The sequence below is a fragment of the Odocoileus virginianus genome, chromosome 6 (genome assembly GCF_023699985.2).
Source record: "Odocoileus virginianus isolate 20LAN1187 ecotype Illinois chromosome 6, Ovbor_1.2, whole genome shotgun sequence".
In the NCBI taxonomy this organism is placed as follows: Eukaryota; Metazoa; Chordata; class Mammalia; order Artiodactyla; family Cervidae; genus Odocoileus; species Odocoileus virginianus.
Genome location: NC_069679.1, coordinates 66315345 through 66338007, shown reverse-complemented (window position 1 = coordinate 66338007; position 22663 = coordinate 66315345). Strand labels below are relative to the sequence as shown.

The 22663-nt window shown below is 38.9% G+C and overlaps 1 protein-coding gene across 18 annotated transcripts in view; it reads right to left on the bottom strand.

Annotated features, from left to right (window-relative positions):
- Positions 1–22663, bottom strand: part of GPHN (gephyrin) — a 520258-nt gene that overhangs the window by 53806 nt on the left and 443789 nt on the right. For 10 of the 18 annotated variants that reach the window (XM_070469504.1, XM_070469507.1, XM_070469511.1 and 7 more), the window contains 3 exons: positions 16421–16540; positions 14829–14887; positions 13629–13782 (listed from right to left, as the gene is read on the bottom strand). In XM_070469504.1, coding sequence (XP_070325605.1) covers positions 13629–13782; positions 14829–14887; positions 16421–16540 — 333 coding nt within the window. Of the gene's footprint in view, positions 1–13628; positions 13783–14828; positions 14888–16405; positions 16541–22663 lie in introns of all 18 variants that reach the window. The other 8 variants (XM_070469503.1, XM_070469505.1, XM_070469508.1 and 5 more) reach the window with 1 other exon arrangement.

The following is a 22663-nucleotide window of genomic DNA, read 5'->3' as shown; positions in this document are numbered from 1 at the left end:
AATTCACCTACTTTACAAAATGTGATCAGTCTCTGCCTAGACCACATTTACAAACTACCTTACAACCAGCCCATGACCAATCCCAGTCCTCAAAATCCTATAAGTATCCTTTTGAGGGCACGGCGCAGGAGCGGCCAAGAGGAGATACCCCATGTCCAAGATCAGGAGTGACAGCAGAGAGGAGATACTCCATGTCCAAGGTCAGTACCGGAGGCCGTGAGGAGATACCCCAAGTCCAATGTAAGGATCAGCGGCTGCACTTTGCTGGAGCAGTTGTGAAGAGATACTCCACGTCCAAGGTGAGAGAAACCCAAGTAAGACAGTAGGCGATGAAGGAGGGCATCAGAGGGCAGACAGACTGAAACCACAACCACAGAAAACTAACCAATCTGATCACATGGACCACAGCCTTGTCTAACTCAGTGAAACTAAACCATGCTGTGTGGTTGCACGGGTCATGGTGGAGAGGTCTGACAGAATGTGGTCCACTGGAGAAGGGAATGGCAAACCACTTCAGTATTCTTGCCTTGAGAACCCCATGAACAGTGTGAAAAGGCAAAAAGATAGGACACTGAAAGAGGAACTCCCCAGGTCGGTAGGTACCCAATATGCTACTGGATATCAGTGGAGAAATAACTCCAGAAAGAATGAAGGGATGGAACCAAAACAAAAACAACACCCAGTTGTGGATGTGACTGGTGATAGAAGCAATATCCAATGCTATAAAGAGCAATATTGCATAGGAACCTGGAATGTTAGGTCCATGAATCAAGGCAAATTGGAAGCGGTCAAACAGGAGATGGCAAGAGTGAACGTCAACATTCTAGGAATCAGAGAACTAAAATGGACTGTAATGGGTGAATTTAACTCAGATGACCATTATATCTACTACTGTGGGCAAGAATCCCTTAGAAGAAATGGAGTAGCCATCATAGTCAACAAAAGAGTCTGAAATGCAGTACTTGGATACAATCCCAAAAACAACAGAATGATCTCTGTTCATTTCCAAGGCAAACCATTCAATATCATGGTAATCCAAGTCTATGCCCTGACCAGTGACGCTGAAGAAGCTGAAGTTGAACGGTTCTATGAAGATCTACAAGACCTTCTAGAACTAACACCCAAAACAGATGTCCTTTTCATTATAGGGGACGGGAATGCAAAAGTAGGAAGTCAAGAAACACCTGGAGTAACAGGCAAATTTGGCCGTGGAGTACAGAATGAAGCAGGGCAAAGGCTAATAGAGTTTTGCCAAGAGAACGCACTAGTCACAGCAAACACCCTCTTCCAACAACACAAGAGAAGACTCTACACATGGGCCTCACCAGATGGCCAACACTGATATAAGATTGATTATATTCTTTGCAGTCAAAGATGGAGAAGCTCTATACAGTCAGCAAAAACAAGACCGGGAGCTGACTGTGGCTCAGATCATGAACTCCTTATTGCCAAATTCAGACTTAAATTGAAGAAAGTAGGGAAAACCATGAGACCATTCAGGTATGACCTAAATCAAATCCCTTATGACTATACAGTGAAAGTGAGAAATAGATTTAAGGGACTAGATCTGATAGAGTGCCTGATGAACTATGGACGGAGGTTCGTGACACTGTACAGGAGACAGGGATCAAGACCATCCCCAAGAAAAAGAAATGCAAAAAAGCAAAATGGCTGTTTGAAGAGGCCTTACAAATAGCTGTGAAAAGAGGAGAAGTGAAAAGCAAAGGAGAAAAGGAAAGATATACCTATTTGAATGCAGAGTTCCAAAGAATAGCAAGGAGAGATAAGAAAGCCTTCCTCAGCCATCAGTGCAAAGAAATAGAGGAAAACAACAGAATGGGAAAGACTAGAGATCTCTTCAAGAAAACTAGAGATACCAAGGGAACATTTCATGCAAAAATGGGCTTAATAAAGGACAGAAATGGTATGGACCTAACAGAAGCAGAAGATATTAAGAAGAGGTGGCAAGAATACACAGAAGAACTGTACAAAAAAGATCTTCATGACCCAGATAATCATGAAGGTGTGATCACTCAGATTCACCTATGGCTGGACATCCTGGAATGTGAAGTCAGGTGGGCCTTAGGAAGCATCATGATGAACAAAGCTAGTGGATGTGATGGAATTCCAGTTGAGCTATTTCAAATCCTAAAAGACGATGCTGTGAAAGTGCTGCACTCAAAATGCCAGCAAATTTGGAAAACTCAGCACTTTATCAAGGTGATGCTCTCCCTTGTTCAGAAACTTTATTATACACAGCTCTGTATGATCAGCAGGTTTCCCAGGTGGTCTCTGTAGTAAGATCATGATAGTCATTGAAGTCCCCACCACACTTAGGCAAGACCTCATGCCAGCAGTATTCTCATTTTGTTTACATTGTACTTTACTGAGGTCTTCTAAGTCTGTGTTGGGAGAAGTTGTTATCTAAGATGGTAAGTCTAGCATTTATATTAAGCTCTGATCCTTTTTTCTCTCATTGATTGGATTGCAATTCAACTTTTCAAGTTTCCAGGAAAAGTATAACAAATTTTTAAATTGGTCAGAAGTAAAACTAAGGAGAGGAAGGGGAAAGAGCCCACAAATTTCTTCTTCTCTTGTATTCAGTCAGTCAGTCAAGTCAGTTCTGTTGCTCAGTTGTGTCCGACTCTGCGACCTCATGGTCGCAGCACTCCAGGCTTCCCTATTCGTCACCAACTCCTGGAGCTTACTCTCTTATACTGCTGTTGCTTTTTATCTGCTTCAAGATTTGGGGATAGCTTTATTCCTGGGATCTTGAAAGGATCATTCACAAAGCAAGAAAGCTCAGGAAAAACAGAAAGATGGTTAAACTTTGAGCTATGGAAAAGTTCTGACAGATGCTGGTTTCCAGAAAATAAAGGTGGTTGGAGGATTTCATTGTAAGATTTGGGTGGGGCTGTTTAGAACTAGTGACACTGCGTTAGAGCTGGGAGCCTGTCCAGCCTGGAAGACTCATTTTATAGACGGTGTGGCAGGAATACCAGAGAGGAGCAGCAGCATGTTCGAGAGAACTTAGTGATGAAGTTACAAGTAGAGGGTTTCCCAGGTGGCGCTAGTGGAAGAGAACCTACTTGCCAATGCAGGAGACATGAGACATGGTTCAATCCCTGGGCCTGGAAGAGCCCCTGGAGAAGGAAATGGTAACCCACTACAGTATTCTTGCCTGGAGAATCTCTTGGACAGAGGAGCCTGGTGGGCTACAGTTCCGTGAGGTCACAAAGAGTTGGACATGACTGAAGTGACGTAGCATGCACTGATCCTTTTCTGTTGAGCTCTCAAAGTTAGCTGAAATTTATATTGTTTAGAAGGGGAGCAGAATATGCCACCGCAAAATGAACCTCTTTGGTAAGTGGATTATTTTGAGCTGAAGGCAATCAAAACCTAGCAGACTCATCAAAAACTTTTATGACTCCCTTGACTGCCTAAGAACTTAGACAGGGGACCCGGCCCAGAAAAAGAGCCTTTACCAGGAGAAAATTTTTCACCTGAAAGACATACCTGTATGGCAGGGCAAACGAGTGATTACAAAACATCTGCTCTTCTCATCTTCCTGTGAACTGCCCTTCTGCCCCTTTGAAGTCCCAGGGCCTTTCCCTTCCTCAGTTCAGATTGCATACAAACCTCAAATGCATGACTGCTTTTGAGTCTCATATTTTTATGGGATTCCTGTATGTACAAGATTAATATTTTCTCCAGTAATCTGTCAATTTAATTATTAGACCTGCCAAAGAACCTAGAACCATATATGGAAAGTTTTTGTGCTCCAATTCAGTTCAGTCGCTCAGTTGTGTCCGACTCTTTGTGACCCCACGGACTGCAGCATGCCAGACTTCCCTGTCCATCACCATCTCCTGGAATTTACCCAACCTCATGTCCATTGAGTCAGTGATGCCATCCAACCATCTCATCTTCTGTCGCCCCCTTCTCCTCCTGCCCTCAAGCTTTCCCAGCATCAGAGTGTTTTCCAATGAGTCAGCTATTTGTATCAGGTGGCCAAAGCACTATTCAGTGTTGATTTCCTTCAGGATCGACTAATTTGATCTCCTTGAGTTTCCAAGGGACTCCCCAGAGTCTTCTCCAGCACCACAATTTGAAAGCATCAATTTTTCGATGCTCAGCCTACTTTATAGTTCAGCTCTCACATCCATACATGACTACTGGAAAAACTGTAACTTTGACTAGATGGACCTTTGTCAGCAAAGTGATGAATCTCCTTTATAATATGCTGTCTAGGTTTGTCATAACTTTTCTTCCACGGAGCAAGCGTCTTTTAATTTCATGGCTATAATCACTCTCTGCAGTGATTTTGGAGCCCAAAAAAACACTGTTTTCATTGTTTCCCCATCTATTTGCCATGAGGTGATGGGACAAGATGCCATGATCTTCATTTTTTTTGAATGTTGAGTTTTAAGCCAGCTTTTTCACTCTCCTCTTTCACTTTCATCCAGAGGTTCTTTAGTTCCTCTTCACTTTCTTCCATTAGAGAGGTATCTGAGGTTGTTGATATTTCTCCTGGCAATCTTGACTCCAGCTTGGGATCCATCCAGCATGACATTTCACATGATGTACTCTGTATTTAATTTAAGTAGGCAGGATGACAATATACAGCCTGGACAGACTCCTTCCCCAATTTTGAACCAGTCCTTTGTTCTATGTCCGGTTCTAACTGTTGCTTCTTGATCTGCATACAAATTTCCCTGGAGGCAGGTAAGGTGGTCTGGTATCACCATCTTTTAAAGAATTTTCCACAGTTTGTTGTGATCCACACTGTCAAAGGCTTTAGTGTAGTCAATGAAGCAGAAGTAGATGTTTCTCTGGATGATCAGAGTACCCACTCTTTGTTACAAACTTCTATATAACTTGACCCGCCCCTCCTCCTTGGAGCAGTTCTCTCAGGGTTACTTGAGACGCCGTCTCCTGGGCTTGAAGTCCTAAAAATTCTCACCTAATAAAAGGTAACTCAATTGTGACTATTCTTTAAGTGGATAGTTTGAAAGTACTTTTAGAACAGAAGATGAATATTATTCTGAATATTCAGTGATTATCATTTTTATTGTTATGCATTGCTTCAAAATTAAATTAAAGTAAAAACCCAAAACATTTGAAACCTCTTTTGTTAAACCCTCAGGAGGAAGTTCTCTGTCTTATTTGTTTAAAAGAGAAATCACTTATTTTAAGAGACCTCCCTCTTTGTTTCTGTTCTTGAGAGATTTAATCCTATGGTCTAGACGGAATTTTCAAGGGGCCCAAGAATGTTATAATGATTTACTTTCTCTCTTTTTAATGTACTAAAATGGGGTTGTCTGCATCTAAGACTTTTCTTCTCTTTGCAAAGGGAAGATATTAGACTTCTATAGGTCAGTAACTATTTCCACATCCATTGCAAACAGCTTCCTTACATATCTTTTCTTCCTCTTTTCCTCTTTTGGAAAAATTAATTCTCAAAAGTCAACGCCTTAGTGACTGAACAGCAACAAAATACATTTAAAAATAGTTAACATGGTATATGTTTTGTTATATGTATTCTATCATAATTAAAAATGAAAAAAAATGTCACTGATGACTTTGGTAACCAACATTTTAGGGAAGAGTGATGCCTTTAAAAAACAGTAGAAACTAATACCACTTTGTAAAGCAAGTGTGCCCCAACAAAAATTTAAGTAAATAAACAACAACACATTAAAAAAAAGGGGGGGTAAGACAGAAAGGACGTATTTCACTCTTTACAGTAGGAAGGGAAAAATGATGAGTGAGATTAGGCAATGGTGGAACATGAGGTTGTTGTTCACTCACTAAGTCATGTCCGACTCTTTGCAACCCCATGGACTGCAGCATGCCAGGCTTCCCTGTCCTTCATTATTTCATGGAATCTACTCAAACTCGTCCATTGAGTCAACAATGCCATCTACCCTTCTCATCCTCTGTTGTCCCCTTCTCCTCCTGCTCCCAATCTGTCCCAGTAACAACAGTCTTTTCCAATGAGTCAGCTTTTCACATCAGGTGGCTAGAGAATTGGAGCTTCAGCTTCAGCATCAGTTCTTCCAATGAATATTCAGGGTTGATTTCCTTGAGGATTGACTAGTTTGATCTCCTTGCTGTCCAAGGAATATGAGGTGGAATATCCAAAGGAAGTTGTAAATGAAGGCTTGCATTTACAAAAGAGGTTAAGATTAGGGCTTTAGATATGAGAAGTTGCCTGCACATATTTGGCATGAGAGGAAGTTTAACGGAGAATCTGGAGAGAGTGGAGGACACAGCAGAGGACAGCATTTTAGGGGAATATTCCAAGTAGGGAATGGAGAAAGGCATGATGAGGATAAAAAGGAGTTGTCAGGGCATCAAGAGAGAACTGTCATAGATCACTAGGAATGAAGTAGTTTTCAGGTGGTGGGTGAGGAATGTCTCTGATGTCAAATGATATATACATGGTGAGGAGGTTGAATATCAGAGCAGGTTTTGGAGGTTAGGAGGTGATGAGTGTACTCAGGAAATCAGTTTTTGTACTAATGGGACACTAATGAGATTTGGAAGTTTGAGTAGAGAGTAAGGAAGGAAAGGCAGTATTGCTGACCTCTCTTTCTAGTGGACAGGAGGTGACTATGCAGTAGCTCAATGAGGAAAAGTGGTATTTAAATATAGGTTCTCTTGTGATAGTGGTAATCTTTGTCTGTTTGGATGTAGGATGAGCCACTAGAGAGAAAACAGAGAACCCAGAAGACACAGGAAATAATTTAGAAATCAAAGTTCTGAGGAAGGTGAGAAAAAGTAGGCTTAAAAGCAGAAGTGTTCTTCTTAGGAAGGAGATGTACCTCTTCCTATTAGATTGAAAGAAAGTAATATAACTAAAGGAATGGGGAAATTTTTGAGGTAATGAGACAGGAAGAAGCAGGAGCCCTCATAGTGCTCAGTTTCACAAATATATTTATTTTTAAGCTTCACTTTTCCCTACAAAGGTAGTGAGATCATCTGCTAAGAGTTGAAAGCAACAAGACAGTTACATCAGAATTACTGAACAACTTTAAGTTCCAGGTTGCCACTAAATGGCAGTAATTTGTAGTTGTTCAGGTAATCATAGTTCTATGAATTTTGTTCAGTACTGTTTTTCCGCTTGGGAACAAAAATGGAGAAAGTGGAGAAAGGAGTCATTCACTTTGGGTATCACCAAGGTAAGCAAAGGAATAAATTGAAGGAGTGAAGCTATCTGAAGTGTTAGAGAGGGCAATTTGAAAGTGGTGAGTCATGGTCTTTAATCTGGACAAGAAATAAAGTGTGGCTAGAAGAAAGTAGAGGAATATCTAACCTGATAGGTTTCAGACACTGCCATTAAAAAGTTGTGGAAATGAAATTTAAGGAATTGGGAAGCATTGTGGAATAGCAGGAAAAGGTCATCACAGCAAAAGACTTAGGTGTGAAACCAGGTTTAATTACTTAGATGAAATAAATGATGTTGGGTAAGTTGCTTTGTTTTTGAGCTTCAAATTTCTCTTACATAAGATGAAGGATAGTTATATTAACCTCAGTGTTGCTTTAATCATAAAGCACATAGCAGTACTGGTCATAGTACTCAACTTCTTATTCTTTCTCTTATTAGTGGGGACAAAGATTTTAAAGATCCTACTTTTATAACAACAGCTGCTTGCGGCAGACCCCAAAGAACAGTATAGGGAGATTTTAGACAGACCTTATGTGTCTGAAGTGTAAACTTGTTTGTACAAACACCTGTTATTAGAGTGGCCAAGAGATTTATAAAAGATGGGATAAAATAAATAGTGGACATAAATACACCTAGTTCTGTGTTTATGTGCATGAGAGAGAGAGAGAGAGGGCTGCAGAGAGGGAGAGACAGGGAAGGAGGTCGGGGAAAGAATGAATAAAAATGAATGAATGAGTTATGGAATATGGCTGAAGGTGACTGAAATTAGATGAAAACTCACCATCTCTGGAAGGAATACTTATTGCTGGTACTTTGGTAACTAGGTAACAATCATACAATCTTGATTTCTTGAAGCTAATGGCAGTTGGCAGACTGATATCCAGTTTAAAGATCTATAAGTTACCATCTACAGTTTCAAGGGAAACAATATATTTTATGGAATGGAGAGATGATGTCATCAAGAGTCAAAATTAGAAAATAAAACTTGGAAATATAAAGGTTGGGGAAAGAGGAAGAAGGGACAGCTGTCTAAGTGTAAAAGTTACACCTCCTATCTTCTATTTATACTGATTTCCTAGGTGACCTTATGCAGTCTCATGATTTTAAATACTATATTTATATATTTATTAAAATACTATATATATATGCTGATAACTTCCAAATATGTACCTTTAATTCTAACCTTTCTCCTAAGCTCCAGACTAATATGTTTAATTGCCTACTCTTAATTCTCATAAGTATTTCAAACTTAGCATTTCCAAAGAAGAAGCCCTAATTTCTGCTGCCTCATCTTTCTTATCAGGGTAAATGATAACTCCCCTTAGGTCAGTTATCAAAGCGCACGTCAAAACCTTAGAGTTCATCTTGACTTTTAACTTTCTCTTATCTTCTACTTTGAATCCTTGGCAAATCTTGTTTGCTGATTTTACCTTCAAAATATATTCTGGATCTGATTACTTTTCACCATCTCCACTATCATTCTGGTCCAAATCTCCACAGCCTTTCAATGGGCCTCTTGGCCTTTCACCATTTCCCTCACACATGCCAAGTCACTCACACAGAAGACAGAGTAAGCAGTTGCAAAGTTAAGATATTTTATGTTCCACTTCCTCAAAACTGTCTATTTAGGATAAAAGGATCTTCTTTCTGTTGCCTCTCCAACTTCATCTCCTCTCACTGTGCTACCTTCCCTCTATTCTTCTGCCACACTGGCTTCACTGCTGTTCCTCAAACACAGTAAGCACGCACCATACTGCAGGGCCTTTGTGTTTGTCATTCCCTCTGCTTGGAACACAATTCCAGTCACATGGCATGTCTTCAGATTTCCACTCTGGTTTCCCTCATCAGTGAGGCCTAATTAGTCTTTGTAAAACAGAGGACTCTTATCTGTCTGCCAGTCAGGTCCAGACACGAAAATCAAAACTCCTTCAGTTCTTTCAAATGGAGAGAGTGGGAAAAGAGAGGGTTTAATGCATGGGACTGGTTATAAGTGTGTTGCCAAGCTGGAGAAACAAAAGAAGAAAAGTATATGACTGAAGATCAGTAACTGCCAGAAGTCACCACTGTCCCCGGGGCTGCTGGAGAAGAGAGACGCTACTGAGTCGAGGAGATTCTACGGCTGCTGCCTGTGTCCACCTTCTAATATCATGTTAATGCATCCCAATGCCAAAACCTGCCTGGACCACAGGGAAAGAGAGCCTGAGAAATTGTGTTTTCAGGCTTCCAGTTTTATTGTATCAGGGAGAGAATAAAAGGGTTGATATGGAATAAGTTTAAACAGATTTATATTGAATATAATTACACTATTCAATAGAATTGAATATAATGAATAATTGATTATATTAATTACAATTATTATATACCTGGCATATATCTCTTCTACTGGCAATCTTTATCATCTTACTCTGCTTTAAAAATTCATACAATTTACCACCCAATGTTCATCGCAGCACTGTTTATAATAGCCAGGACATGGAAGCAACCTAGATGCCCATCAGCAGAAGAATGGATAAGGAAGCTGTGGTACATATACACCATGGAATATTACTCAGCCATTAAAAAGAATGCATTTGAATCAGTTCTAATGAGATGGACGAAACTGGAGCCCATTATACAGAGTGAAGTAAGCCAGAAAGATAAAGAACATTACAGCATACTAACACATATATATGGAATTTAGAAAGATGGTAATGATGACCCTATATGCAAAACAGAAAAAGAGACACAGATGTACAGAACAGACTTTTGGACTCTGTGGGAGAAGGCGAGGGTGGGATATTTCAAGAGAACAGCATCGAAACATGTATATTATCTATAGTGAAACAGATCACCAGCCCAGGTTGGATGCATGAGACAAGTGCTCGGGCCTGGTGCACTGGGAAGACCCAGAGGAATCGGGTGGAGAGGGAGGTGGGAGGGGGGATCGGGATGGGGAATACATGTAACTCCATGGCTGATTCATGTCAATGTATGACAAAACCCACTGCAATGTTGTGAAGTAATTAGCCTCCAACTAATAAAAATAAATGAAAAAAAAATGCATACAATTTACCACTGTTTGTTTATTGACTATCCCCCTCCTCCATCAGAACACAAATCCTATAAGAGCAGGGGCTTCACCTGTCTTGTTTCCTGCTGTCATCTCCAGTAGTCAGAATAGTGCCTGGCATCAGTATGACAGCACAGTGAGAGAGGAGGGGTTGTAAGAGTGACTGCCTCAGTGGAAAGGAATATTTTATCACTGACATTGTTTAGAATTGCCAGTGCATGCTGATAATAAAGAACAGAATGACTTGCAGTTAGTTTTACTACTGTTTTCTAATTTTCTGCAGACAGTGCGTTCTTTTATGTGAGGTTAAAGATTAACAAAATCCTTTCTCCATCTCTAAGGAAAAATTTGAACTTGGGTTAACTTTCCAGCTCAGTTTCTCTGGAAATGTGACAAAGAAAAAGGTCAACTTGTTAGTAGATAGCATTTTTTATGGTAAAAATGATCTCTGAATAGTAACTTGTGAATGGAATAGAAAGGATTACAAATGAATCCATAATGGAAAGCCAGGCTTTGGTCTTCCATGGATATGGTGACATTTGAAACTGGGCATTTCCCTTGTAGAGACTCTACAAACTGCCTAAGATTATTATAAGAAACACTGATTCCCATGTAGGGCATGGTGCTTTTATGCTGATGGCTCTCATACTCTCCTAGTAGAACTCTTGTTTCCTGCAGCTAAATGTTACTTGAAGAACAAAGAGAACAGTTGTTGGATGGCTGTGTGAAGTACTATGATGACTGGTCCCACTGAAGAAAGCCTGATGCTCCCCTCCTTAATGCTGAGTTTCCTTTTTAATATCTCAGGAAACTAGTTCAAGGTATAGATTATTCATATCTTGTAAGTCTGATGTTTAGTTAAGAGAACCTCTGGTGGGTATTTCAGCATATAACAGATGCTCAACAAATATTTATTGAGCAAATGCATGAGGATGGAAATGTATGACCACAATTATTTAACTACTGGATGCTATTACTTAAATTTTAACATGCACAGTTTGTCAAAATTAACAAACGTCTACACCACCTATTCTGTGTGAGTTATAGTTTGCAACTCTGGCTTCCCAATTTTAAAATAATTCCTTCATCCTGAATAAGCTCATGTAGTCACAAAATACAGAGCAGGTTCTGAGTGAGTCTACATAGACATCTCGTATGGCATTCTTTGGGTTGCCTAAGGCTACTGTTCTGCTTATCAATATACCACACTGGATTCAAGAGGTGGCATATGTGAAGCCATACATATCAGGAGAAGTCAGACTAATACTTAAGTGGAGCTTGTGCTTTGAGTGAGTAAATTATAGACTTATCACATTAATATACAAATGTAATTACTTTTGGCTTCTTTGAAATAAATGAACAATTTTTTTCTTATTGTTTTCTGGCTATCTAAGGATCTCAAGCCTTCAGGAGAGATACTATGCTTTATTTATCTCTTTTATCTCTAGTTTCCTGTATAGTGTCTGGCATAGAAGTACCCAATAAACATTTGTTGAACTATATGGTGACAGAGAGTCATAAATTTAATGACAGCTAACTTTGGATGGGAGTAGGGAGGAATGTCAGAGCTTCCCTGGTAGCTCAGCTGGTAAAGAATCTGCCTGCAATGCAGGAGACCCCAGTTCGATTCCTGGGTTGGGAAGATCCCCTGGAGGAGGGCATGGCAACCCACACCAGTATTCTTGCTGGGAGAATCTCCATGGACAGAGGAGCCTGGTCGGCTAGTCCATGGAGTTGCAAACAGTCAGACATGACTGAGCAACTAAGCAAGCACAGCACAGGGAGGAATGTCAAACTACATGGAACTAGAGATCATGGAATTTAAAAGCATTATTCCCCAGGAAAACCATGTAAGTACAGCAGGCCAGAAAACGTAGCGAAAGAGGGTCACACAAGATCTATCAAAGCCTCCTCACAGATAATCAAGTCTATGGGGGCAGAATACTAAAACTACAAAATCTTCTTTAGGTTCTACCATGTATGTACCATCTCTAGTCTCATCCTGTCACTATTCCCTACTACTAGTAAATAGTTTTAGTAAAGAGTATAAAAGGTAGCTTAAAAAATACTGCCAATGTACTCTGGGGGAGTAACTGAGAATCCAGACCTACAAAGTCATTAGAAGGAAAACAAAAAATGTAGCTTACACAAAATTGCCTAATAAATAGCTGTCTATTAGTTTGTTCATTCTACCTAGCTTTCCTAAGCCCCATGAAGTCATTTAGGTGCACAAAGCATATATATAAATCTCAAATAAGAACAGTTTATTAAGTCAATAAGTTGAACAGAAATTTCTTTCTGAAGCTAAACATAGTGTTTAGGACAGAAAATCATCACTGTGTAGATCAACTGAAAAGAATGTTTCTTTTGGGTCAGTCAATAGTTTTAGGGAATGATTAGTACACCTATACTGGGAAGTAAACAGATGTAGAATGCTGATTTATCTCTTCATTATCAAAAGAAAATATTTTCTTCTTCTGTCCTTTCCAAAAGAGCTATAAGGGCAATAGACTTTTGAAAATGTCCATTTCCAAGTCTAAGAAATGAAAAATAATGGTAGCAAATGGTTTATTTTCAGAACGTTAGAGATTAAAAGAGAGATAGAAAAAAAATCCTGTTAATCTTTTTAAAAATAGTATAAGATCTTAAGGAATAACTTGAAAAAAATCTCAGTAGTTTCTGATTCTGCTTTTAGGCTTTGAATTTCCAGCAGATTCACTTTTCAATATTCCTAGTTTGGCCTTATAGCCTCTAATTGAAGTTCTGTATAACCTAAGCAAAGAGGTAACAGAAAGTTTTTCAAAAGTTCTCAGAATACTGACTAAATTTCCCTTTCTAAATTAGGACTGAAATGACATTTTGACATATTCTGAATAGCATGCCACTAGAGATGCTATCTTTAGAGAGAAAAATGATTTTCAAATCCTTCCTGGTGACTAAAGATCACATGGAATGTTAAGCAAGAAAAAGGGCTAGCCATGGTGTCCCAATTCATTGAATTACTTCTCCCACAGTGGTGGCCCATCATTTCAGCAGCAGAGCAGCATGACTCACTACACCAGTAGGCTAAGTACTAGGTTTGCACAGCTGAGTATCTACAGCTAGCAGTCAACACTCTCTGTTTATATGTACTGAGTTTGTGGAAGGCCATTGGTTGTAATATTTCATTCTAGTAAATGGAAGGGAGCACTTCTTAATGTATAATTTCTAGTTCTTCCTTTTCATCTTCTGTACTTGAACTATCCCGAGGCCCATTTATTATTCCCTTGTTATAGAAATGTGGTAAGATCTATAATCCTTAATATTGTATTTATAATATAGAACACATAATGTCAGAAATGCTTTTCTCTGAAAGTCCCACCACCTCCCTTCCCTTGCCACAGCCTGCCCCTCCCCCCGCCTTTTTACCTCATTCCCTGTTGACATGACTGCAACCACTGGAAACTTATTAACTTCAACCTCTGTAACACCCACAGTTGCCAGAAGACCAATCTCTGAGGGGCCCATGTGGGTTCCTTTGGCCAAAACGCATTCCCCTCTTTTAATGTCATGGCCAATGGGTCTGAAAAATCAAAGCAGAACCATAAGCAGTATGACTAAGAACAATATTTTCTCAACTCAGAGGAAAACTTCAGTGTCAGAGAAAGAGGACGCTCAAGGGGGAAAAGGGGAAATGAGGCATGGAACAGAGTACTAAAACGAAGGGATTTTTAAACTCTATGCTTTTTTAATTAAAAAAATTTAAATCACACAATGGAAGACAGAAATAGATTTGTATCTATTGCTGTTAAACAGGAATACGCTACTTTATGTTTAAAAATTATTTTACAAATTGCTTTGTAACACATTATAGTCAAAAACACCAACTGCAAACTTTCTTTGGTGTAAGGCAGGCATTTATATGAAAATATCTAATGCCATTCCAGAGCTTGTTAGCATTGTGGTGAAGAGAATGCTAATGAGGTTACAGCCATGGAGATAATTTCCATTAGACCACTTAGACTGCTCCAGTTCTGTGGCCACCCCATTCACTTTGCCCCATAGGAGTGGAAGAAGTGTAGGTTTGTTACAAAATGTTGAGTAAATTAGGACCAATGGAATCAGGGCAAACATATTCAATCATGAGAAAAATCATCTGAAGGATATACACTACTTATAATAAGACAGTAGTTTCAACTTTGTATACAAAGAGTAGCACATTATTCCATTATTATTGGTAGTTGAGGAGGGGCTTTCAACTAATTATACAAATGCTCAACTTTGAAAGTATCTGTGTTAATATCAAATTCTCAGTTACCTAGGGGTAAGGATGGGAAATTCAGGATAATCTAGAATAGGATCAACTATGGATTATGCAGGCTTATCATGACTTTGCCTCCTTCTCATCTTGCTTTTGAATAAATCATTTGCCTTTACTAACTTCAGACAAAAGTAGGTAAGGCAGACATGGGATATATAATTTAGAAAATCATTTTGCTACTGGTTAAAATCCCTGAACGCTAATGACTAATTGACTGAGCTGTGATTTTATAATAGCCATGCTCTCCTGAGTTCATGGTCATGGCAGAAACAGAAGTTGGCTATACATCCTATGCATTATGAACTTACCTGATATCTTGGCCTGGCCGAGCTTGTACCAGAATTCGTACTTCAAGCTCCTCAGTGCCCTATGGTAACAGCAAATCACATAATTTCAAACAGAGCAATCTGACTGAATTTCGATCAATAGAATTTAGCTATTCAGATGCTTTCATTATCAGATAGGCTCAGAATATATAAAGATACAGAGGAACAGGAAATCCTTTGCGAAATTCTTTGAATATGATGAATTTCTACCACAGGTTCCTGAAAAATTAGGCTTGATCCCAAAGAACAAGTAAACATTTTCACTGATTCTCATACTTTTAAAAAATGTACCAATTCAAATATTGACTCATACTTTGTAAATAGCATTCCCAAAGAAAAACATACACACATACACACACACACACACACACACACACACACAGAGAAAGAGAGAGATTTCTACCCTAATAGATACAGTGAATGTGTGTGGAGGTAACTATTCTGTTCCCATAAATCATGGGTTCAATACTATGCCAAGATTCCCAAATATCTGTAGAAATTTCAGTGAAGGACTTATAGTTTTCCTGGTAGTAGATTTCTATAAATTAATGGTGATCATAATTTTTACATTTATGAACTGTGACTAATATTGTGATATTGGAACTGTGTCTTGTCATCTGGCAGAGTGTGTTCTGGATTTCAATGCTCCGCTGGCTTCCTTGATGCCAATAAATTTGTTGGGTAGTTTTAACAGCAGGACAATGTGACTTGTATGCCAAGAGTTGAATTTCGTAAGCCTTACTTGTGGGAAGTAAGTACCTGTGGGTGATAAAAAGGAAAATCTTCAAATGAAGAAAAGAGGGTATGTCTCAGCATGGCCAAATTTGTCTGGGAGAATCCAGTCTGGGAGAATATATTTTGTCATTTATTCTTGTATTAAAAAATACAAGATATCTTAAACTTCTTCACAAAACAAAATCAGTAAATCCTCCATTGAAACTTTTATTCCTGACTGATCCTCTGGATTCAATAACTGCCAGTAGTTTCAGTGAGATAAAGGCCTACTTAGAGGCCTTCCTTTATAAAAGAACAGAGCCCTTTATTTTAGGAAATAGAGGGGGAATTGACATAAATTTAATGTTTCCAGACTGCAATTTGGTGGCACAAATTTTCCTGAATTATAGAAAACCAAAGCTGAAAGGGTCATTTGGTTTAAATGCTTGGCTTAGTGAAGTATTCAAGAACTTGCCCAAATGTTCGTTGTTAAATTCTTCTCTATTAAAATCTTCACATTTTATCAGAGCTAGTCTTGATAAGCAAATTTCTCAGCTAGATGGTCGGACAACAGTTAAAATCACTGCTCTTTTGCCTTGAGGTAGTTTCTTTCTTTGCTTGCAAATGCAATTTCTTGGCTCAAATGTGGTTCAAATACTGCTGTAATCCCAGTAATGGTCATAAAAACAATTTCTATAATAAAAGGTTTTCAAGCTTAAGGTAATTCCTTATTCACTATACACTACAATGTAAGGTCCTAACATAAAAAAATTTGGATCATCTCATAACCATTGCAGAAAATTGACATGACTTATAATACTGCCACAGGAATGAAGCCATAAGACCTGGTAATGACGTACATCATCGGATTCCCTGATAAGTTCAGTATCTTCCACTTGTACTACTGCATCAGCACCACAGGGGATTGGAGCACCTGTTGTAACCCGCATGACTTGTCCTGGCATTACTGTCTGAGTCGGCTGGAAATAGAAACACACAAGAAAGAGATGATTTACTTTGCTCCTACAAAGGAAACTCTTGAAGATGTAACAGTTTTTGAAACAGACTATAAAAGGAAGATCCCCTGGAGAAGGAAATGGCTACCCACTGCAGTATTATCACTTGGAGAATCCCATGGACAGAGAAACCTGGCGGGTTGCAGTCCACGAGGTCACGAAGAGTCGGACATGACTGAGCGACTAATACGTTCTTTTTTTTTCACCTTCATGAAAGGAGAGTCTTATTCATTTTGGGAAAATATAGTAAAAGTCAAACAGGTACACTTACACCAAAGAGGCTTTCACTTGACTTAAGGTGGTGACTAGTAGATGTCTTTCCTGGTGCCCCGCTTTCTTTCTGAAGAGCTGTCATTTATATTTGCCACTACTGCCTCTCACTCAGTGTGAATTTTCTTAATATATGTAAAGTGATAGGACAGTCTTTAAAAAATGCCATGCAATATGATTTCTATGAATGACAATTATGAAAAACCAGCATGTTGATCATTTGCAGAAGTTCTGATGTTTGAGAAATATAGTACTTTATTAACCAACACTTTGGTTAAATAAAGGTAAACCAGAAAAATTTTAACTATTGTTCTTGAAAATCTTTATAAAATATATTAGTGTACCACGCAATTAATAAAAGTCTAGCAAATATATAATCTAAAAAAACTGTACATTTTAAAATGGTTGAGATAGTACATTCTATGTTACACATTTTTCACCACATTAAAAAAAAAAGGAATGATTAAGGAAAACTATCCTTCCACTAAATGTACAATCAAAATAAAACTGGAAATTCATTTGTTAGAAAAGCCTTAAGAAGCTTATTTCTATAACGTTATTGCTGCAAATAATGCAACCAATAGCTAATATTTGTGGAATACACAGCCTACGCTAGGCTTAGGGTTAAGTGCATTATGTTTCAGAATATAAGCCCGATAAAGACAGAAATCTGTTTCATTTTCTGTTTGCCTCTTTAGATCACATCATTATTTTCTGTCCTGTGCTGTGGCCTAGAGGCTGATCTCTGTGTATTGTTTCAACCAGGTTCCCATCGCTCTGGCTTCTGGTTAAGTTCAGTCAGTGGGAGGGGCTAACAAGAGACTGGAGAAAAACCTGATGCTGGGAAAGACCAAGGGCAGGAAGAGAAGCGGGTGAGAGAGGACGAAATGGTTGGATGGCATCACCAACTCATGGTTGGTGCAGAGTTTGAGGAAATTCTGGGAGACAGAGAAAGACAGGGAAGACTGGCATGCTGCAGACCGTGGGGTTGTAAAAACTTGGACAGACTTAGTGACTGAACAACAAGAGACTAGAAGGTAGGAGAGAGAGAGAAGTACAATTTTTATTTCCTGTGCTCCTTCCCTGCTGGGTTGCAGTTTGGTGATGGCTATGTCATATCTAATAGCACTGATGCCACATTTCCTATTAGGTGGCCTTCTCCCATAGCTATCAATCTCCCCAGGTCCAGGTACCACTCTCTCTCTCTTTGCCCCTTCAGACCTAAATGTGGGAATGAAATCTTATTGTTGCTAGCACCTGAATGTTTCACATTCCTTTGTTAGTTTCCTTTAATCCTGTCTGTATCTTCGGTAGAGTACTTGCATTCATCTTTAATTACTCCCTTTGCAGACATATTTATTGCTCTATCATCCCAAAGCCTAGAGAGTATCTGGCACAAAGTTGGCAGTCAATAGATATTTCCAGAAGGAATGAATAAACATGCACAATCTCATTATCACAACAACTACATGAAGCATGTAATCCTTCTTGGCTTACAATTCCAGTGATCTCATTAATTTTTTCCAACAAGTCATTGGAGAAAGATTCTTGAGATCAGATCTGGCATTGATCTATGTACTTTATATCCTCTTATTCTGATATTTGAATAAGAGACATTTCAGGTTTATTCAGAAATATTATATTCTAATGTAATCAAATGTTCAAACTACCGCACAACTGCACTCATCTCACATGCTAGCAAAGTAACGCTCAAAATTCTCCAAGTTAGGCTTCAACAGTATGTGAACTGAAAACTTCCAGATGTTCAAGCTGGATTTACAAAAGGCAGAGGAACCAGAGATCAAATTGCCAACATCTGCTGGATCATAGAAAAAGCAAGAGAGTTCCAAAAAAACATCTACTTCTGCTTCACTGACCATACTAAAGCCTTTGACTGTGTGGATCACAAAAAACTGTGGAAAATTCTTAAAGAAATGGGAATACCACACCACCTTACCTGCCTCCTGAGAAACCTGTATGTAGGTCCAGAAGCAACAATTAGAAACAGACATGGAACAATGAACTGGTTTCAAATTGGGAAAAGGAGTATATCAAGGCTGGGTATCGTCACCCTGCTTATTTAACTTGTATGCAGAGTACATCTTGTGAAATGCTGGGATGGATGAAGCACAAGCTGGAATCAAGATTGCCAGGAGAAATATCAATAACCTCAGATATGCACATAACACTACCCTTATGGTAGAAAGCAAAGAGGAACTGAAGAGCTTCTTGATGAAAGTGAAAGAGGAGAGTGAAAAAGTTGGTTTAAAACTCAACATTCAAAAAACGAAGATCATGGGATCTGGTCCCATCACTTCACAGCAAATAGATGGGGAAACAATGGAAACAGACTTTATTTTCCTGGGCTCCAAAATCACTGCAAATGGTGGCTGCAGCCATGAAATTAAAAGACGTTTGCTCCTTGGAAGAAAAGTTATGACAAACCTGCAAAGTGAAAGTCGCTCAGTTGTGTCCAACTTTTTGAGTCCCCATGGACTATACAGTCCATGGAATTCTCCAGGACAGAATACTGGATTGGGTAGCTGTTCCCTTTTCCAGGGGATCTTCCCAACCCAGGGATCGAACCCAGGTCTCCTGCACTGCAGGTGGATTCTTTACCAGCTTAGCTACCAGGGTTTGTCTGACAAGCCTAGACAGCATATTAAAGAGCAGGCATTATTTTGCCAACAAAGGTCCGTATAGTCAAAGGTATGGTTTTTCCAGTAGTCATGTATGGATGTGAGAGCTGGACCATAAAGGAGGCTGAGCACTGAAGAACTGATGCTTTTGAACTGTGGTTTTGGAGAAGACTCTTGAGAGACCCTTAGACTGCAAGCAGATCAAACCAGTCAGTTCCTAAAGGAAATCATTCCTGAATGTTCATTGGAAGGACTGATGCTGAAGTTGAAGCTCTAATAATTTGGCCACCTGATGTGAAGAGCTGACTCATTAGAAAAGACCCTGATGCTGGGAAAGACTGATGGCAGGAGGAGAAGGGGATGACAGAGGATGAGATGGTTAGATAGCATCACCAACTTGACACAAATTTGAGCAAGCTCCTGGAGATGGTGAAGGACAGGGAAATCTGGTGTGCTGCAGTCCATGGGGTTGCAAAGAGTTGGACATGACTGAGCGACTGAACAACAACACTGTAATTTTCTACCAAGATAATAAATAGAATTAAAAAAAAACAACTTAGGGCCCAATGCACTAATTTGTTTTTTCAGTGCTGGATCCTGCTTATTATCTGGTACATTTCTTAATTCACTAAACATGACCATTTTGCAGTGTAGTGATTTTTTTATGAAAAGCATGAATGTTTTGATATATTTGTTTTTTAGTACAGGTGTTAATGTCAAAACTATCTTATGAGCTTGTGCAATTAAAATATTTAATGCAGACTTAAAGACTTTTTCCTGCTGCAATTGCCTTTTTGGGAAAGTGAATCCCAAACTGAGTTTCAGGTAGTTGCTTCTTAAGCTGAAGTGTTAGCCTGCAGGCTACCTCAATTTAGTCTGGATCAATGTACCATATTATGCAAATTTACTTTAAGTTTTAATGTGGTTATACCTGTAATTTTCTCTACTTCTTGGCTTAAACCAAGTCTTAAGAAGTGTTTTTTGAGTTGCTATTAAAAAATTTGGCTCCTATCCCAAAACAGTAATTCTAAGTGCTAGCTGAAGGATTCCTACCAACTCACTTATATTAAACCCAACGTAAAACATATTCCCAGATATACAAAGATATTTATATATCCACTGAGAGTAAACATATAAACAGCAATTGAATTGAATCAACTGGAAAAAGTCTAGCAATATATGAGGTACTTCCTATAGATTGCTAAGAATACTCTTTTTGATAAAAACTATCAAAATCTTGATTTTTCCTTAATAGAGGTATTGAGTTGGATTTTTTGAACTTTGTCCAAAGACAGCACTTCATAATTGCATAACTGAAATTGAAAGTGTCCAATGCCATGAAATTAAAAGACGCTTACTCCTTGGAAGGAAAGTTATGACCAACCTAGACAGCATACTAAAAAGCAGAGACATCACTTTGCCAACAAAGGTCCATCTAGTCAAGGCTATGGTTTTTCCAGTAGTCATGTATGGATGTGAGAGCTGGACTGTGAAGAAAGCTGAGTGCCGAAGAATTGATGCTTTTGAACTGTGGTGTTGGAGAAGATTCTTGAGAGTCCCTTGGACTGCAAGGAGATGCAATCAGTCCATCCTAAAGGAGATCAGTCCTGGGTGTTCATTGGAAGGACTGATGTTGAGGCTGAAGCTCCAATACTTTGGCCACTTGATGTGAAGAACTGACTCATTTGAAAAGGCCCTGATGCTGGGAAAGGTTGAGGGCAGGAGAAGGGGACAACAGAGGATGAGATGGTTGGATGGCATCATCGACTCAATGGACATGGGTTTGGGTAGACTCCAGAAGTTGGTGATGGATAGGGAGGCCTGGCGTGCTGTGGTTCATGGGGTCACAAAGAGTAGGACATGACTGAGTGAGTGAATTGATATTGAATGTTAATCAATAGGACCAAATGGTAAGGGACTAAGATCAAGTATTTCATACACCAATAAAGTATGTTGTAAATAAAAAACTGTCTTAGTGGATGCAGTGGCATCCTAGGTCTCAAGCACATGTACTTTCACTAAGTGAGCAATTTGGCTTTTGTAAGATCTCTGAGATTGCTTTAAAGTGTGTATGTGTATGATACATCTGTTAGAGATAAAATACATCCCAGGTAATTTGAGGAAAACCCCCGTTTTCTTGTATAGTGTTGATCTTTTTTTCCTATCATACTTTTATGAGAACTTACAAGAGGCTGGCAATTTTTAAATTTCACAACTTTTTCTGTGCTTATAGTTTTCAGTTGGAAGTCATAACTAGTAATCAAGTTTAAGGGTCCATAAGGTTCTTAACAATCTACTACTTATGCCTAAGTATGCTAGGCTGTGACTACCACAAACACTTCTAGCTCTTGACTTACACTATTCTCTCTGCTTGGAATGGTCCTTTTTCATTTCTGTTTTGTAAAAACTCTCTTACACCCAGCTCCAATGTCATTTTCCTAACCCTTCTAGGACAAAATGCTTAACCTCTCTATTGTTTTCCACAGCACATGACTGACAGCATTAGTTTAACACTTAATATATTGTATTATATTTAGTTGCTTATACTCGGTTTCCTCCACTAGATATAAACTGTTCAGAGTATTAATCATGTATTAATCTACTTTGTAGATTAGGTTGTAATCCCTACAACCTAGCAGAGTGCTTGGTACAAACTGTAGGTATGCTTGATAAATGTTGGATAGACTCAACTGAAGATCAGAGAAGTATTCCTTGAATAATTAATATTTTGGAGCTTTGTTAAAAAATGGATGCTTTAGATGTCCATTGTTGATGGATATACATACCAAGATGTCAAGAAAGTTACGACATCACAATGTAAGTTATTTATAAAAAAAAAAAAAAGGGACCCAAGACTAGTTGTTCTTTTTGTCAGGAAAACAGTCATGAAGACTGAAATCAGCCTATGTATAGCATGGATAAGGATCTAATTATTGTAGTGCTAGGCTCGGCATCAGAGCTCTGTACACATACTCCTTGGTAGAGGTGAGGGAGCTAGGGTTGCCACCATTAGCACCATATGCTCCTGTATACTTCCTCAACTCCTCTCTATTTTTAGTACATATGGGAGGACATGCTAAGGTGTGGGACATAGCTTTTGCTTAACTGCTGTATTTATTATTTCCTCCTTTATTTTTATACAATGCTTATGAGTGCTTGGTGACAGCAGGAAAGTGTG